Source organism: Sinocyclocheilus rhinocerous, unplaced genomic scaffold (genome assembly GCF_001515625.1).
Source record: "Sinocyclocheilus rhinocerous isolate Xijiao unplaced genomic scaffold, SAMN03320098_v1.1 scaffold1842, whole genome shotgun sequence".
NCBI lineage: Eukaryota > Metazoa > Chordata > Actinopteri > Cypriniformes > Cyprinidae > Sinocyclocheilus > Sinocyclocheilus rhinocerous.
This window is the reverse complement of record NW_015667292.1, coordinates 259,683-276,177: the sequence shown is the minus strand read 5'-3', so window position 1 is coordinate 276,177 and position 16,495 is coordinate 259,683. Positions and strand designations below refer to the sequence as shown.

At 36.0% G+C, this 16,495-nt stretch overlaps 1 protein-coding gene across 2 annotated transcripts in view; it reads right to left on the bottom strand.

Annotated features, from left to right (window-relative positions):
• Nucleotides 1-16,495, bottom strand: part of LOC107733639 (tyrosine-protein phosphatase non-receptor type 4-like) — a 57,474-nt gene that overhangs the window by 5,743 nt on the left and 35,236 nt on the right. The window contains exons 8-23 of one of the 2 annotated variants that reach the window (XM_016545348.1): nucleotides 15,781-15,901; nucleotides 15,299-15,386; nucleotides 14,882-14,970; nucleotides 12,964-13,027; nucleotides 11,703-11,875; nucleotides 10,746-10,814; nucleotides 8,824-8,958; nucleotides 7,419-7,580; nucleotides 4,128-4,281; nucleotides 3,144-3,227; nucleotides 3,003-3,059; nucleotides 2,528-2,684; nucleotides 1,488-1,654; nucleotides 455-545; nucleotides 307-368; nucleotides 54-200 (exon numbers count right to left, since the gene is read on the bottom strand). In XM_016545348.1, the coding sequence (XP_016400834.1) occupies nucleotides 54-200; nucleotides 307-368; nucleotides 455-545; nucleotides 1,488-1,654; nucleotides 2,528-2,684; nucleotides 3,003-3,059; nucleotides 3,144-3,227; nucleotides 4,128-4,281; nucleotides 7,419-7,580; nucleotides 8,824-8,958; nucleotides 10,746-10,814; nucleotides 11,703-11,875; nucleotides 12,964-13,027; nucleotides 14,882-14,970; nucleotides 15,299-15,386; nucleotides 15,781-15,901 (1,820 nt within the window). The remainder of the gene's footprint in view (nucleotides 1-53; nucleotides 201-306; nucleotides 369-454; nucleotides 546-1,487; nucleotides 1,655-2,527; nucleotides 2,685-3,002; nucleotides 3,060-3,143; nucleotides 3,228-4,127; nucleotides 4,282-7,418; nucleotides 7,581-8,823; nucleotides 8,959-10,745; nucleotides 10,815-11,702; nucleotides 11,876-12,963; nucleotides 13,028-14,881; nucleotides 14,971-15,298; nucleotides 15,387-15,780; nucleotides 15,902-16,495) is intronic. The other variant, XM_016545349.1, reaches the window with a different exon arrangement.

Sequence of the window (16,495 nt, the reverse complement as noted above, 5' to 3'; positions counted from 1 at the left end):
GTTAAAAGAAAACCATCCCAGTTACAATGTCAAAAAGCAAGAGATATACATACACGTCCTCGCTCGACCTGAGTAGTAAGCATGACTACCAAAGAGGAGCCCTGCTCCCACGCCATCTGCCAGAAATCCGGGCACGTATTGGGCAGCGGCCCCTGGCAGGCGATATAGCGGTTTATGAGACTGGAGGCAGGGATTTCCATCTGCGAATATGACAAAACAGCATTATGAGGGGCTATTAATCACAGTCCATCATTCCTTGTGTGTTTGAGTTTGGTGGAGATAATAAAATAATTATGAGTCACTTACATTTATGTAATTAGCATTGATGTAGTCATCTGTGCCTTTCAAGATGACTCGAGTTGCATCATCTGACAATAAAACAACAAAAACTGATTTATGTTTTATCTATTCCACTGGTTATTAGTAAAAAGGAACGGCATGCAGCGATACTCACAAGGCGAGATGTCTCTGTAGCGGTTTTTGGAAAGATTCTGAGGTAATTTGGCACATGACATTGTCATTCCAGGTCTTTTCCGATACAGTTGCTTTAAAATAAAAGGAAGTCAGTCAGTCTACAAAAATCCCAATGAATGAAAACTCATTAACAGACACACATCTTGTGACCTTCAGTATTCAAACATTCCTTTCCACTTTTATGATTTTCATACATTCACAAACCATACAGAAATCTGGTAGGATTGTGTCTGATATATGAGCTGTTTAAGAGGCAATTATTGGAGAACGCATGTTTGTGTTTAAAAACATGAGACGTAAGACAGTTCTAAAGACACGTTTTTCTTTCAACTTAAGCATTTGCATTTTTTAAAAATGTGTCATCATGCATGAGATGCTGCAAAAGATGCCAGCACAACAGTCAAACACATCTGTCCATAGAAAAGCAACAGAAACGCAGTGGAATGCAAAAATGTGTTCTGTGTGAAACGACCCCTTACTCCTCAAATTCAAGCATTTCAATAATGTATCATTTCAAGGACATTCCACCAAGTGCTTTGAGTGTAAATCCATGCACTATATGCAAATACAACATATATCATATCTTATTTAACAGTAAATCTGGCCCAAACTGGATACTTCATGGCAGGGAAGCATTTTCAGCACATAAATAATGCATGCTTCTGCACTGTAGAACTAGTATCTTAAATCATGCAGTGGTTTAGTGACAAGTGTTATATAGGAACACGTCTCCTTGAGTAATATATTGCACATCTTGATCAACATTTTCACATACACAAGCCCTACACACACTAACAGGAAGATATTAGGGCTGCCTGATGAAAGACAGGAAGTAATAGGAAGTTCTTTTGATATGATCGCATCCTGAATAACCCTGATTGCTCTAGATTTCAGAGCATGCTGTAAATGAGTAATTTAGATAAACATTTGCATATGAACTTGAACTGCTCTTTTGCCTAGGAGAACAAATGACAAATTATTTGTTTTGTTTCAGAATCAGTGTGTTAACTCACATCAAACTGGGCCAGTATGGTAGCACTGTTGAGACCCTCCTTTAACTGCAGCATTGAGTCCCTCCAGGCGTCCTGGTCCAGCTGAGATGGGTCTGTGGGAGATTTCTCTGGGATATATTGAAAATCCGGTTCGGTCTCCAATTTCTCCTCAACCACATCGTAGATAGCTACACAAAGAAAGACAGTTAATGTAATGGCAATGTGCTACTGTGATAAATCCACAGAACTGGAGATTATTTTTCCCTAACAAGAACCATACAAAGTGAATAAATCAACTGTCGAGTAAGTTTGGAAATCGTAATTATAATGTGTGAATTTAAAGTGAATTTGGTCTTATTAAAATTATTATGTAAACAACGCGCCTCAACTCAAAAAGATTTCAATGTAAATAAATACCAAGATATCCCTAGTATTTAATTCATTGTAAAGGAGTTAATGTGAACTTATATGTGACCCTGGACCACAAAACCAGTCATAAGGGTAATTTTTTTGAAATTGAGATTTATACATCACCTGAAAGCTGAATAAATAAGCTTTCCATTGATGTATGGTTTTTGTTAGGATATGACAATATTTGGCCGAGATACAACTATTTGAAAAAAATCAAAATACTGAGAAAATCGCCTTTAAAGCTGTCCAAATGAAGTTCCTAGCAATGCATATTACTAATCAAAAATTACGTTTTGATATATTTACAGTAGGAAATTTACAAAATACCTTCATGGAACATGATCTTTACTTAATATCCTAATGATTTTTGGTATAAAAGAAAAATCAATAATTTTGACCCATACAATGTATTTTTGGCTATTGCTACAAATATACACCAGTGACTTAAAACTGGTTTTGTGGACCAGGGTCACATATTGTAAATATACACTACCATTCAAAAGTTTGGGGTAAGACTTTTTTTTTTTTTATGAAATTAGTAATTTTACTCAACAAGGATGAATTGATGTGACAGTAAAGACTCAACATTGATAATAATACTAATAATAAATGCAGCAAAAGACTAGTGTATGTATCAGACCAGTGCTCACCATTGGGCCGCACCAACAGGATGAGCTCCCCCGAGTGGCTCTCACAGCTGGCCTTGATGAACATGACCACCTGATCATGCGTGTGCTCTGCAATATCTCGACCGTTGATCAGCACAACCTGATCGCCCTCATTCAGTCGAGGCACACACAAATCAGCCTAGAGATGAGACACCGACAGAAAATGATGAAATGTAAAGTACTTGCCATTAGATGGCGATTTTAATGCATGATTCTGATTATTCTAAAATAAATATCAAGAAATATCCAGTAGGAACATTCCATGTCCAATTTTGAATGGAGAGCAGCATAAATCCATGAACACAGGCATAAACAAAACACTGACATACAGGACAGTTCACTGCTAATCCTGTAGGGGTCACTCTTCAATGAATCTGTCTTTATTGTCTTCAGCTGTAATCCCAGCTGCGCTATAAAGGGTTAGTATTTATGGCAATAAACAGCCTATTAAACATACCGATGTTCCAGGCGCTACTCGAGACACGATAATGGGCATCTTCTGATCAGAGCCACCCTAAAAAGGAGAGAGAGAAAGATGATTTCACAGAGGCAATGGAATCATTAAATCACAGAAAATGACAGATGCAGAACATTTTACCTTCACATTAAACCCAAATCTTCTGTTTTCATCCGGTTTCATCTTGATCAGGACAAGATTGTCATGAGGAATGACTCCATTAGGCTAAACGTGAGAAAAATTATAATAATGTCAACATTTGCGTGTCAGTTTCTCTGTTCAAGTACACTGCACTGGTTTTAGCTCATTTGCATTGATTTCCGTTAAGTACAGGTTTTGGTTGGTTTAAAAGCAGTGTATGACTTGGCACCTTCATACATTTCTGACTGTCTGTTTAAACATGTTTCAAGTCATTGTTTGAGATCTTCCTAAGCTGTTTTATTTGCACACACATAAACATGCAAACCTTCAGAGATCAGGTGAAGCTGCTTAAAGGGACAGTTCACCCCAAAATGAAAATCGTGTCATCATTTCCACTCACCGTCAAGTTCTTCCAAACATGTATGAGTTAACACAAAAGAAGAATGTGGGTAACCAAACGGTTTCTGGTAATTGTGATTTTTTTTTTCCATACTATGGAAGTCAAACAACTGTTTGGATGCCCACTTTCAAAGGAAAGCAATTCATATAACTTAAGGGTGAGCTTCTGAAGACAACGTAGCTTTTTCCCCACAAGTAAAATTAATTTTAATCTTTCATTGTCATCCTTATTTTTATTTGTTTTGTTGTTGCTGTTTTATAATGAATGAAACACTGTATTTTACGTATTAAAGATACTACATACATTAAATGTATTATTAGATTTCACAAACATTGCTTCGTAAAAGATATAAAAACCCTTTTTCACAATATTAACTCACACAAAGGCAGTGAAAAAGATTGATGTGCAATGAACTGCATGCACCAAACCACCAAGAGCTTTATTACTTTTTGAAAATGCAACCACATCAGCGGTACACCATAGAAGGGAGGGACACAGGACTATTAATGCCAACTTTGGAAAGAGGAACGACAAAGTAGCACACAGACAGTCTGGGTCGAGTGAGTCAGTAGATGCATTCTTACCGTGGCCTTTTCTGTTGCTATAGGGACATCGTACATTTCACTGATGTGGTTGTCCAAGTCCTGTTGGGAATGGGACAGTATAAGCTGGCTCAGGTTCTTCCGGGACTGTTTGGGCGGGAGGGCGGGGGGTGGACCTTCAACTCCTTCCAGAGACCTATTAAATTAAGAGAGAAATTTAAATAAATATACAAATAAAAGAGCATCAAAGACATACTTCAAAACATCTCCTTTTGTGTTTCACGGATAAAAAGAGAGTCAAACATGTTTGGATCGACTAATCATGTCAATTTCATTTCAGGATGAAATTTCCCTTCAATAAAAGAGCTCCAATACCATCAATTTTGTCCAACACATGAATGACAATTCATCAAAATTTTAGCAACTAGCTATCAGAGACGTCAAACAGGTTCAGCACAATTCAGCTCAATACATTTCATTCAGTTAACTGACCACATTATACTGTGACAATCCAGTGAACCGCTGAATTATGCAACACATTTGTGTTTTAGCTTTCACACTTGGGTGCACACTTCCAATGAACAGCACTCCATGTAGGGTCACGAGTATCTGAGTGTGTGTGTTTGTATATAGGGCGTAAGGGTGTGTGCGTTGGCTCCCACTGACCCCGTTTGGCTTTTATGTTCACTTCTAGTCGTGTTCTCACCCCAGCATGGTGTCAGAAAGTGACCGCTCTGACCCAAAACCGAACACATCATGCCCATAAAGAGCAGCTGAGCAGGTCAAAGGTCACACAGAGCAAGTGATAGCAAGGGACACACAACACAACCAGAGTAGTCTGACTCTCAAACAAATCATTCCTATGAGCCGATTCTTTTAATGAATCAGTCAAAAATAACATTGCAAAACCAGAATTCTGCAAGTCCTGTTGGGTCCTGTCTTCTGAGTTTGGGCAGCAGGTGTTAATTTCTTCATTTAGATCTAGTGACAGACACAAACAAGCATATGCTGAGCGTGTTTGTGTGCACATATTTATAAGTTTATGGAACTTATCTTTGTGTTAAGAAATAGGTATTCATATTCAGTTCCTCAAATTCTACATAAAACATAATGACAATGATGACATATATCACCTCCTCATTACAGTGTCTATACATTTCAGTTTTCTGTGATTAGTCACGTTCAAACGTTGCTGTGAAGAAAAGTTCATTTACAACTTGTCCTAACACATATTTGATGATGTGTATTACACATTACCGAATGTTGGACTAATTAGATTCCACTGTGGGCAGGGCTACCCAAAGCAATTTACATTTATGCTTTTAACAGATACTTTTATCCAAATTGACTCACAACAGAGAACATAAGCAATTTGTCACATAGAAATCAATATTAGTTGTATATGAATATGGGCAGCTCAGCAATGCCACAGAATTAGAAACCAAGCAATTGACGAAACGTCCAATCACACATTACATTTTGCAGCTGTGGCGGGTTAGGATATGTAGATGTTATACTAATTTGCATTTTTATAAATTGTATACATTTTAAACATTCTATTGTAGCATATGCTATAATCAGGTCACATTCTAACAACAGACCTTCTTATAATGCACACAAATAAACCTCAATCTTGCAATAAAACTCACTTAAAGTCACAGTTCACCCAAAAATGAAAATTCAGTCATCATTACTCACCCTCATGTCATTCCAAACCTGTTTGACTTTTTGTTCTGTCTAACACATAAGAACATATGAATTCAGATGCAAAAAAATTGCATTTTTTTTTTTAATTGAAATTTTCATTTAAAATGAGCATTTTTATCAGGCTCCTATATTTAAGTTCAGGTATGTCACTTTAATGGCATAGAAAAGGACTTATACATTGCCACTGAAGTAAAATTACTGAACCTAAACCTAGGAGCCTGATAAAAATGCTCATTTTAGAAAATAAATTATGGACGGCACTTAGAGGCTTTTGCATCTTAACTCTTCATATTTTAAAGAAGGATGATAACCAAACAGCTTCGTCTCATTATATGGACAAAAAAATACAATAGAAGTCAATGGGAACCGAAACTCTTTGGTTATCAACATAACCAAGCTTGACAAATACTTTTTGTGTTCTGCAAAAGAAAGAAATGCATAGGGGTTTGGAATGACATGAGGGTGAGTAAATAATGACAGAATTTCCATTTCCATAAATGAACTATCCATTTAAGCAATTTTGTGACACTGCAGGTGCTGTCAAATGACTTTGGTCGGTCACATCCGACTCTTCTTAAAAGCAATCTATTAACAATTAGTTTTTTTTTTTCTGATAATCTGTCTGATAATGGCAACATTATCAGACAGGTTATGTGGTGACATCCTCCCCCCAACTGTAAACAGGTCACTTCTACAACAGCTTAAAGTCTGAAACAAAGGAACAGGGGATGGCTGCAATATAACAGAGTGAAAAATTTAAGGGGGTCTGAATACTTTCCGTACCCACTGTATATCTATTAAACTAGCTTAGCAAACAACCAACCACATGCCATGCAAATAGCCTATCTGCCACTGGCAATGTTATTAGGCTTAAGTATACTGCAGACCTATTCAAGAGGATCACAAAGAGCTTGACATGTTTACCATGCACTGTTAAAATCCAAAGCTGTGTGCCCAACGCTATGAGAGCGGTAAACACGTTTTACAGCTGCGCAGCGTGCGTTTAGTTTCCATTCGGGGCCATTTAAGGGCGCAGACAGAGGGTGGTAGCTGTGATTTGAAGGCAGAGACAAAACAAACAGCCAATAAAAGATGGTTTTGGTGCAGTAAAACCACTTTTCCCATTTGAGGAACAGCCTTGAGCTTCTGTTTTTTTACACTAAATTATGTGGCTTCTGCAAATAGTGTTTTATAATAACTGAAATGATTTAATGTTTCAATAAGTTAGAGTGGCACTGTGGCATGAATAAGCAAACAGTCAGGACTTAAAATGCATTATAAAAGTGCATTAATAAAAAAAGTGAATATACCAAACGTCTGCTAAAAGAGTTGGTTTTCTGGGGTATTCTTTTTTAAGACTCTTTTTGGGATTTAAGAAACTGAAAGTTTTAAATAAAATGTCACTGATATTACTTTGAATAAAAATATCAGTATTTCATACATCTGACTATGACCTCTGCACAGTCTTTTCCTTAAAAGGCATAATCCACATGTTGCTATGTGGTTGCTTAAATAAGTCTGAACACAGGAGGAAACTTAGGAAGCACCATCACTAATAATAAAGCATTAATAAAGCCAGTTTTTGAGGACGGACAGTTTTGCTATTGAAGAAGAGGAAGCACTTACGGCGTAGAATCCAGACTGATGCTGTTAGCTTGTGTAGAGGAAGCTGATTTGTGATTGGAGAAAACAGGAAGGCTGGGGGAGGCATGGATGACATGGTCCACCAGGTGACCCATGGAAGAGGGCCGTAGCCGAGGACCCTCTTGCACAAATAAGGAGTTCCTACTGTTGACAGAACATGTACAGTTGCTGTAATCCTTTTCACCAATATGTTTAATGAATAAACACAAATCCTCTGGCTGAAGGTAAACTAAGTGTTCTTATCTATTAAAAACAAAAAGAGTTTTGGCACAGTAACATTCAAGGTTACTGTAAAGAGTACAATGTATTAGGCCTGTCACAATATCGATTGTGGTTATTCGATCTAATCAAAATGATCTGAGACAACCATGATAATAGAGCAGATTAAATATTGATCACATTTCCCATTCAAATAAGGATGAAAAAGAAAAACTAAGCGTTTAAATCATAATCTGGTAGGGAGTAAAGAATAAAGAACAAAGATAGTCAAAGGTCTTCCTTCATATGAAATGAAGGCTTGTGGGTTTAATCATTTATTATATTATATTATATTATATTATTTTTTAGACACGATTAAATCAGGACAATTAATCTTTAGTAAAAAAAAAACCTGATGATTGTGACAGGCCTACAATATATTATAGTACATTATTATAAATATACTTATTCGTTTTACAATCTAGACTCTCTCTCTCTTCCTGAAAACTCCCTCTAATGGCTTACTAATAATGCGGAAGTCTATCTCTGAATCTTTGACACAGAGAGTGACTCCCTGACTTCCTGGATGGGTAAAACTCACAAAACCTGTCAAGAATGTGTCTAGGTCATACTTCTCCCCTAATTGAAAGGGGAAAAAATAAGAAATTATATTATATTTTGCTTTAGGAAATTAAGCATTTTTAGGACCATAAAAAAAAATTGCAAGCGACATTCTCATTACTGTAATACAAGTCAAATGCATTCACTCTAGCACCTTTGTGCTGATTTAAATGAAAAAAAATGTTTATTGTATAATGGTATTTTTTTTAAACAATGCTGTATTATAGTATTGTTTCTAATAACAATCGTTACTAGTAATAATTTGGAAAAAAAAAAAAAAAAAAAAAGGGAAAAGGAAAAGCACATTACACAAATTTGGGCAAAAACAATGTTTAATTGTCATAAAATAAAAATTAAAAAAAAACATTTTTGTTTAATTTCCCTTTGGAAATATATACTTTCTTACTATTTTGCGTTGCATTTTGGAGTGAAACATGACAGACATGTTACAGTTAAATTCACTTACGTACAGGTTACATATGTATCTTTTTCCTTTTCACTGCCCAAGCACCCTACTGGGTCTTTGCTCATTAGGTTGGGTGTTTCACTAAAACAGAGATGCACTCACTGGTTGGGCGTCCCAGGGGGTGAGCGGGTGGGCAGGCTACGGGTCTCTAGCCTCTCTTCAGACAGCGAGTTCCTGCTCACTGATTCCCAGTCTGTCACACCCATCAACTTTCTGCCCAGAGGCTTGCTGGGTGATCTAAGAGATTAAACACATCTGTTAATCTCCACAGCACCTCAGTAGAGCCAAAGGCTAAGGTCACATCTAAGCGTTAACTCGCTAACAGTAAGATATTATTCCATTCAGCAACTCTATGTTCATATTACGTGGACACCATGAGTGTGTTAAAATAAATCTCTTTTGTTTTTCTGAAACTTAATTAAGTCAGATAATATTTCACCAACTGATCCTTCAAATGTAAAGTTTTAATACAGATTACTGATACTGAAATCAGTTTTGTTTTGAAACAGAACTCTTTGTTTGATCATTTTACCTTTATGTTCTCCAGACATTGTTCTACAATGTTTTATTTATATTTTCAATGTTTAACTACAGGCGTTCAGTACATTTTGACACAGTAACCCCTAGTAAAATATCTCTTTCCACTGTATGGCAATTTTAGTAATATTGACATTGAAGTGTCCGGTCATTTTTTTTCCCCCTTGTCATAACAATATCCACTTTGAAAGTCAAACAGAACAGTCTACTGTCAATCATTATTTTTGGGAAAAAATAGATCACATACAAGGTTGACTATGCTCATCTTTAGAGTTTCTCATTTGTTAACATTTCAAACAACTCAAGCATATAAATGTAAAAATTGCTGCAGGTATTTGAAAAGTTGTTACTTGTTTGTTTTCATAAGCAGTAGCACTCCAATTCAAGGTTTTTGGAATGCACCGTTTTTAGTTTTGGTCAACAATCTCATAAAAGGTACTTAAACATGTAAAAGACTATTCAGAAAGATATTAGACTCTAAAAAGCTGCTTAACAAAAGTACTGGATTTTTTACTGGATTTCATTGTAAAATTTCGAATATTATTTGATGTTCTATTTTTTTAAAGAAATTAATACTTGTAATCACAAGGTTGCTTTGAATGAATCAAAATTGACAGTAAAGACATTTCTGTATATTTTTATGTGACAACTGTAAATATATATTCTTGTACCAACTGTTAATGTTGATTCATTAAACAATTTATATTTTAATTAAATGCTGTTCTTTTGAACTTCCTATTCATCATAGAATCCTTAAGACAATGTATCATCAATAATTACACAAAATACTAATCAGTACAAAAGTTTTCAGATTCTTGAGCACCATATCAGCATATTAGAATGATTTCTGAAGGATCATGTGACACTGAAGACTGGAGTAATTGCTGCTAAAATTCAGCTTTGTAATCATAAAAATAAATTACATTTTAAAATACATTAACATAGAAAATAGTTTTCCTATTATAATAACATTTCACAGCATTATTTATTAATTTATTTTTAATTTAGCAAATTCAGCCTTGGTGAGCATAAGAGATCTCTTTAAAAAAAAAAAAGTATTTCTGAACCGTAGTCTAGTACTATAATAGCCTGATTTGAGCTAAATAAATTCCATTTATTACACTGTTGTCAGCAGTGATTTGATATACATTACTAAAACATAAGCATGACAAACAGTTTTGGATATTTCAAGTAGATAGGAGCTCTACTTTCATGACTGAAAATATCTACCCGTGGGTGTTACTAAAACGGTGACCACCGAGTCAACTGACTAACTTGAAAAGGACTTTGATCTCAACATGACTCTCAATGTTTCATGTAAAGATCCTGCAAAATTTTCACCTTCTGATCCAAGTTACTCCTTCACACCAGCTGGTAGTTGACTTTTTAAGAAAGTTCACAAATTAACATGCTAATGATCATTAGCTGAAGAATCATATCATAACCAGTCACCAACACAAAATCCCCGAAGTTCAAGCACACATTACCTTGCAAACACTCTGTCCTTGATTCCCTTCTCCTTGCCATACTGAACAGATTGTGCTTCCGTCCTCCCACTGTGAAGAGATGTAGAATGTTTGTCAGGATTCGAACTGTATTTCTCAATTTCACAACATATGATGCTTTTATATGAGGCTCTTAGTGCTCAAAGCTTCAGAGTTCAAATATGTTTTATTATACTATAGTGACCACCAATAAACACTTATAAATCTAAAAAGCATCGCAAGATGAATTATTGATCACCTCCTCTTCCTAGTTTACATATATCTAAAACTGGCTAAAAGAGCATCATCAATTTTTCAAAAGTTTATCCTCAAGATTTACTAGAGTATTTGTTAGTGTCGACTAAGTTCAAGCCTTTTGGTGACTGTGGCCTCCCTCAGCACACAAGTGACTACTGCAGATGACAAGACTAAAAAAATAATGCTTTATACTTTATGCTTTAAAAAAATGAATACCACACAAAATTAACGTTGTGGAATGTTTGGAATTTGTAAAAACAACTTTACAATTTTTTACACAACAAAGTGGTCAACCATGAGAATGACCTGCTGACTCCTATATAATTATAATAATACTTATAATACATTTTCCATATAATATTTTTTCCAGATATTATTGCAAATTTTTTTGTAAATAAACTTAACATGTATTAAAAATAATAACTTTTTAATCTAAAATTTTAATATTAAATAAATGTAAAATAAATAAAAATAAAGATACATTTATATATTTAAATTTATAAACATTTTTAAAAATGCATAATTTTGTATGTTTATAGAAGGGAAAAAGATGGTAGGGCAAGGCAAAATCTGAACGAATGGCATGACAAGGCAAGCAGAAAAAAATCTTTACTTTTGAAACCTGAAAGCAATTCATAACAACAAACTGTAATTCCTCAAACGACATGCACTACATTTGGGCCCACTGGAGGAACATCTTACCAGTATCTGAACTTGGAGCCCAAACTGAAGTAGTGCGCAAAGAAGTTCTTCTGCAGAGGAACGGGCCGATCTAGCCGAAAGAAGGTGTGGTGTTCAACACAGGCCTTCCAGAGGTTCTTACAGGCCCTGTAGTTTACCATGTTGAACCCGAGCAATGTATCTCTCGTCTCATGCTGTAGGCAAAAAGGAAGAGAAAGATCTTCAAGCATACTGCATCCTTAACCCAAAACATGGGAGATGTTGGTGACATTTACATTCCCTGCTCTGAATGTTATATTGTCGTGAACATGGGCCTCTGTTTGAAACCTGGCCACAGTACCCACCCAGAAAGCTCTGCTCAGGAGAGACCTATTAGGACTGACACTCCAATCTGCAAGACTCCATTGGTCACTGGGGACTCCAGAGGGGGCTAAATGCACTTCCCAGACTGTTTTTGGTTCTGCAAATCGCAGGGGCTGCGACCCAGGTCCAAGGAAAGCGTACCCACTCAGCCAAGCTGTGCCATCTGGGCATCAATTATGGATCATGACATCATTGAGTCCTGCTTTTAGTACAACTGCTTCTGAAAGGCCCCTGTGCATTATTCACACCACCGGGGTGTTTTGAGGTCTCCAGCAGAGGGTCTGTGGCGCTGTGGAGAACTGGTTCAGACACACAGGTTCTCGTCGTGTATCAGCAATCGGTGCGACTCTAATGTCAGGTCTCATCCCGCTCCGCCGCATGCAAAATGCATCATCGAGTCTCCATAATTAATAAGCTGTAAAGAGTCTCTATCTCTCTCCACATCGTCACTGACAGCAGGGCGGTAATTACAGAGGGATTTCAAATAAACAAAGATCAGTGGTGCTATGGGAGCCAATATGCTCTTTAGTTTGATATTGCCTGAGCAAGATGGTTTATTAATGGGAATTACTGCTCCCTGCAGTTTTGTAAATGGGACTGGTGATGTCTGTTGGGGTCATTTTATGATTTTACAAATTGTAATCAGCTAACAGGGTGTTTGTGCACCCATACCATGCCCTACATTTTCAATCACAGCCTAATTATGATATTGAGACACATTGTGAATTGTGACATTTGTTTTGCAATATGCATCATATTGTGAGGTAGCTGGCAATGCCTTAGCAAACAATAATGTTTGCTATTTTACTCAGAAATACATTACATGGCCAAAGTTAAACATGTTCTGGATGCCGTTTTATGTTGCTTTGCCTTACTGATCAAGAATGACAGCATTAAAAAAAAAAAGTGTACCACTTACCGCCTCTTTTCTCAGCTGGATGAAAAACTGCTTGCATTTAAAAGATATTTTTACAATCTTCAACCTAAAGTAGAAGAACAAAAATTGTTGGCACAACAAAAACACATTTTCAAGGGCAGCAACAAACACTTATTCTGATCTGTTAAAATTCCATGACCCATTTCACGGCCCTTTGTGTGTCTCTAAGCTTCACTCCTATTAAAATGTGACTCATAGTGAAGCTAAATATATTCTACACAACACACACTCTCAAATGTCTGAATAAACACATGCTGGAGCAGCCTCAACCACTTATGATACATTCTGGCACACAGTCCCAGCACAACACTGTACAACTCACAAACAGTCAATGACTGAGGTAGGTCAAACTCAACTTCAATTGTCTTTAAAGGGGTCATCGGATGCCCATTTTCCACAAGTTGATATGATTTCTTTAGGGTCTTAATGAATACTTAAGTCTATAACATACATAACATAATCCACTGTGTATTCAGCGGTGCAGATGTCAGGAGTAAATGATGACTGCTATGTTCATTATTACATCCAACAACAGAACACCTTAATCTCTTAGGAGTCATTCTTGTCTACATCTGCTCGGGACAACACACATTTCAGTTCAAACAACTTGTAAAAGTGCATGTCGCATCCGATGATCCCTTTAAAGAACATGCTTCATTGGCATTCACATATTTTTCTATTTTAGAAAGCATAGTATGATATATACACAGTTTTAACAATCACTTTTATGAACTGCAGGGGTGAACGATAAAATAATCAATAAGTGCAACCGTTTGCCCTGAGAGGCTGGCTGACATCTAAGGCAAACAGCCCCTGTTCTCTTCTGGGCTAAACATAGTTTGCCTGGAAAGCATCTGTGCATGTATGTTCAAATGGGAGATGCTTGGACTACAGCTACAGAAGCAGCTGGGCTTGAGTTCCAGAAAAACAGCCTGGTGATGGAGGGGGAATAAAGCTTTGCATGATAAGGATTTGGGTGCTGCTCTTTACATTTACATTTGATCATTTAGTATTCTGCACAATTTGAAATTAGTGCAAACAAAAATGCCTAAACGTTTAGAACCCCCATGGTGTAGTTCACCCCATTAAGAATGAAATGTAGTTTGCTTACATAAACAATCTAAAAATATATATATACACATATATCTTAATTTAAATTTTAAATGTAAATTATCATGTTTTCAACCAATAATCTGTTAATCAGTTTAAATGCAAAGATGGTAGTTAGTATGAGAACAATTTAGAGTGATTGGTAAAAATTGTTGTATAAATACCTCTTATTCAATAAATAAATAAAATTTTAATAACAGGGGAAAAACTTAAGTAAATGTAAGTAAACTGTAACTTTTTATGAAATGTTATATAATAATTTAGTTAATAATATCAGTTAATAATTAACAGCAATATTAAAACCAAGGTCCAAAAAATTATCAAAGATCATTAATGACAAAAAAATAATAGTAATAATAATAAAAACAATTCTTCCACAAATGAATAGGAGATCTCACTACCATATAAATCTCTGCAGCCACAACAAGCGACAGGACAGTTTGTTGGTTGTCTGGCTTTCATTTCTGCTGCTTTATGCTGAGGATCCCACAACAAAATCTTATATAAAACACTGTATATGTTCTGAACGGCTCATATTATGCAGCGTTGTGCAGCATTTAAACGTTTAGTGTTAGCAGACAAACTATCTGGTTGAAACACACCTGGTTAAAACAGTGTAATGTGCAGACCACACAAACATAAAAAAAATCATAGCAACAGCATGAAATGACGCTATGAAGCTGACAGCAATGCATTATATTCAAACTGGCTTAAGTTTGCAACCTCAGCTTCATTTCACTTCATGACTTAAATTCAACACGAATGACACTAATAAGGCAAGTTCACTTACCATGGAAAGTAGTTGATTCGTACCCTGTTCTTGTAAATGGCAATGCCAGCTGACATCACGCCTATGAAAATCTCTGTGTTGCTTTGATCCTGAAAGCAAGAACAGAGGAAAAAAAGAGAAATTATTAATGAGGATCATTTAGCATTTTCGAAACTGTGCTGTGTAATATTGTTTAAAGAGTAGTCTACCCAAAAATGAAAACTCTAAAAAGATAATCTGTCTTTTTCCACTCCAAGCCTGTATAACTTAAAAGCTATGCAAAATGTTAATACTTCTCTTTTCCATACAATAAAAGCACAAATGGTGATTATAGTCCTCTAAAGCCATACAGGAGCTTTGCTGTTTCATTGATTATCTTTATTTGTAGCATAGAGGCTTGTGTGTAGATACACAATGAAACAGCTTTGACTCACTCACCCTTGCATAGTGCAGTTCCACTCCATAAAGTTCCAGCGTCCGTGCCGTGTTCAGGTAATTGAATTCAGACTGTGCTGGAGTAAGTCCACTGTGCCCATGTCAGAAAAAAATGGAGAATAAAGAGTCAAAACGAAGACATGTGCCTCAGATTCACATCACAAGACAGTGAAGTAGAAGTAAGTGGGTGTACACAACTCTTGTGTAAATTACAGAAATTGGTGCCTTTCAGAATCCCCCAATTTGTTAGTATGGCTAAGATGCGGAGGACAATGAGATTCCTGTTCTCAGCACAGCTCTAGTGTGGGCGTACTGAGCCATGAGCCCTGAGAAAGCACACGCGAGTATGTTAACTAACAGTTATGAATATTCATAAAGCCATATGTGAAATCAACAAGACTCCTTCACAGTGGCAACATTTCTGACAGTAATAGGAATTTTTGATTAGAATAGTGCAATGACAAGTTTAGAGCGGTGACTCTTACCTGTGTTGCTGGTGATGTTTGGTGACCTCTTTTTCAAAGCCCTGAGGCTGGTTGGAGATGAAGCAGAACTCAGACAGGTATCCTGGCAAATTCTCAGCTTCACTGTAATCACCCAGCTCAGCTGAATCACACAATACAAGCACAGCGTTACGGATAACAGCCGTGAATCATGACAGTACAACATGCAGACCAGGTCACCTAATACTGTATATAAAGGGATACCATCACTGGTGGACACACACTGGTGCCTAAATCTCTTAATCCCTTGCTTTTTGTGTGACTTACATAGAGTATTATGTGACCAAAAAATCTGAGCAAAATGCCCTACAAAACTGCATGTATCTAATGATTTTTTTTTTTTTTTTTTACAATAATAGACTTTTTTATTTTTTAAAAAGAAACGGATACTTTTATTGATGCATAGATTGGATGCATTTATTTATCAAAAGTGACAGTGATGACTTTTACATTACAAAAAAATAAAAATAAATAAATAAATGCTGTTCTAATCAGAAATGTTGTTTGAGCACCAAATCAGGATATTAGAATGATTTCACAATGTTCATGTGACACTAAAGACTGAAGTAATGGCTGCTGAGAATTCAGCTTTGTCATCATAGGTATAAGCTACATTTATGTTTTCCAAAAACATATTAAAATAGATACATTTGAATATATATATATATATATATATATATATATAGAGAGAGAGAGA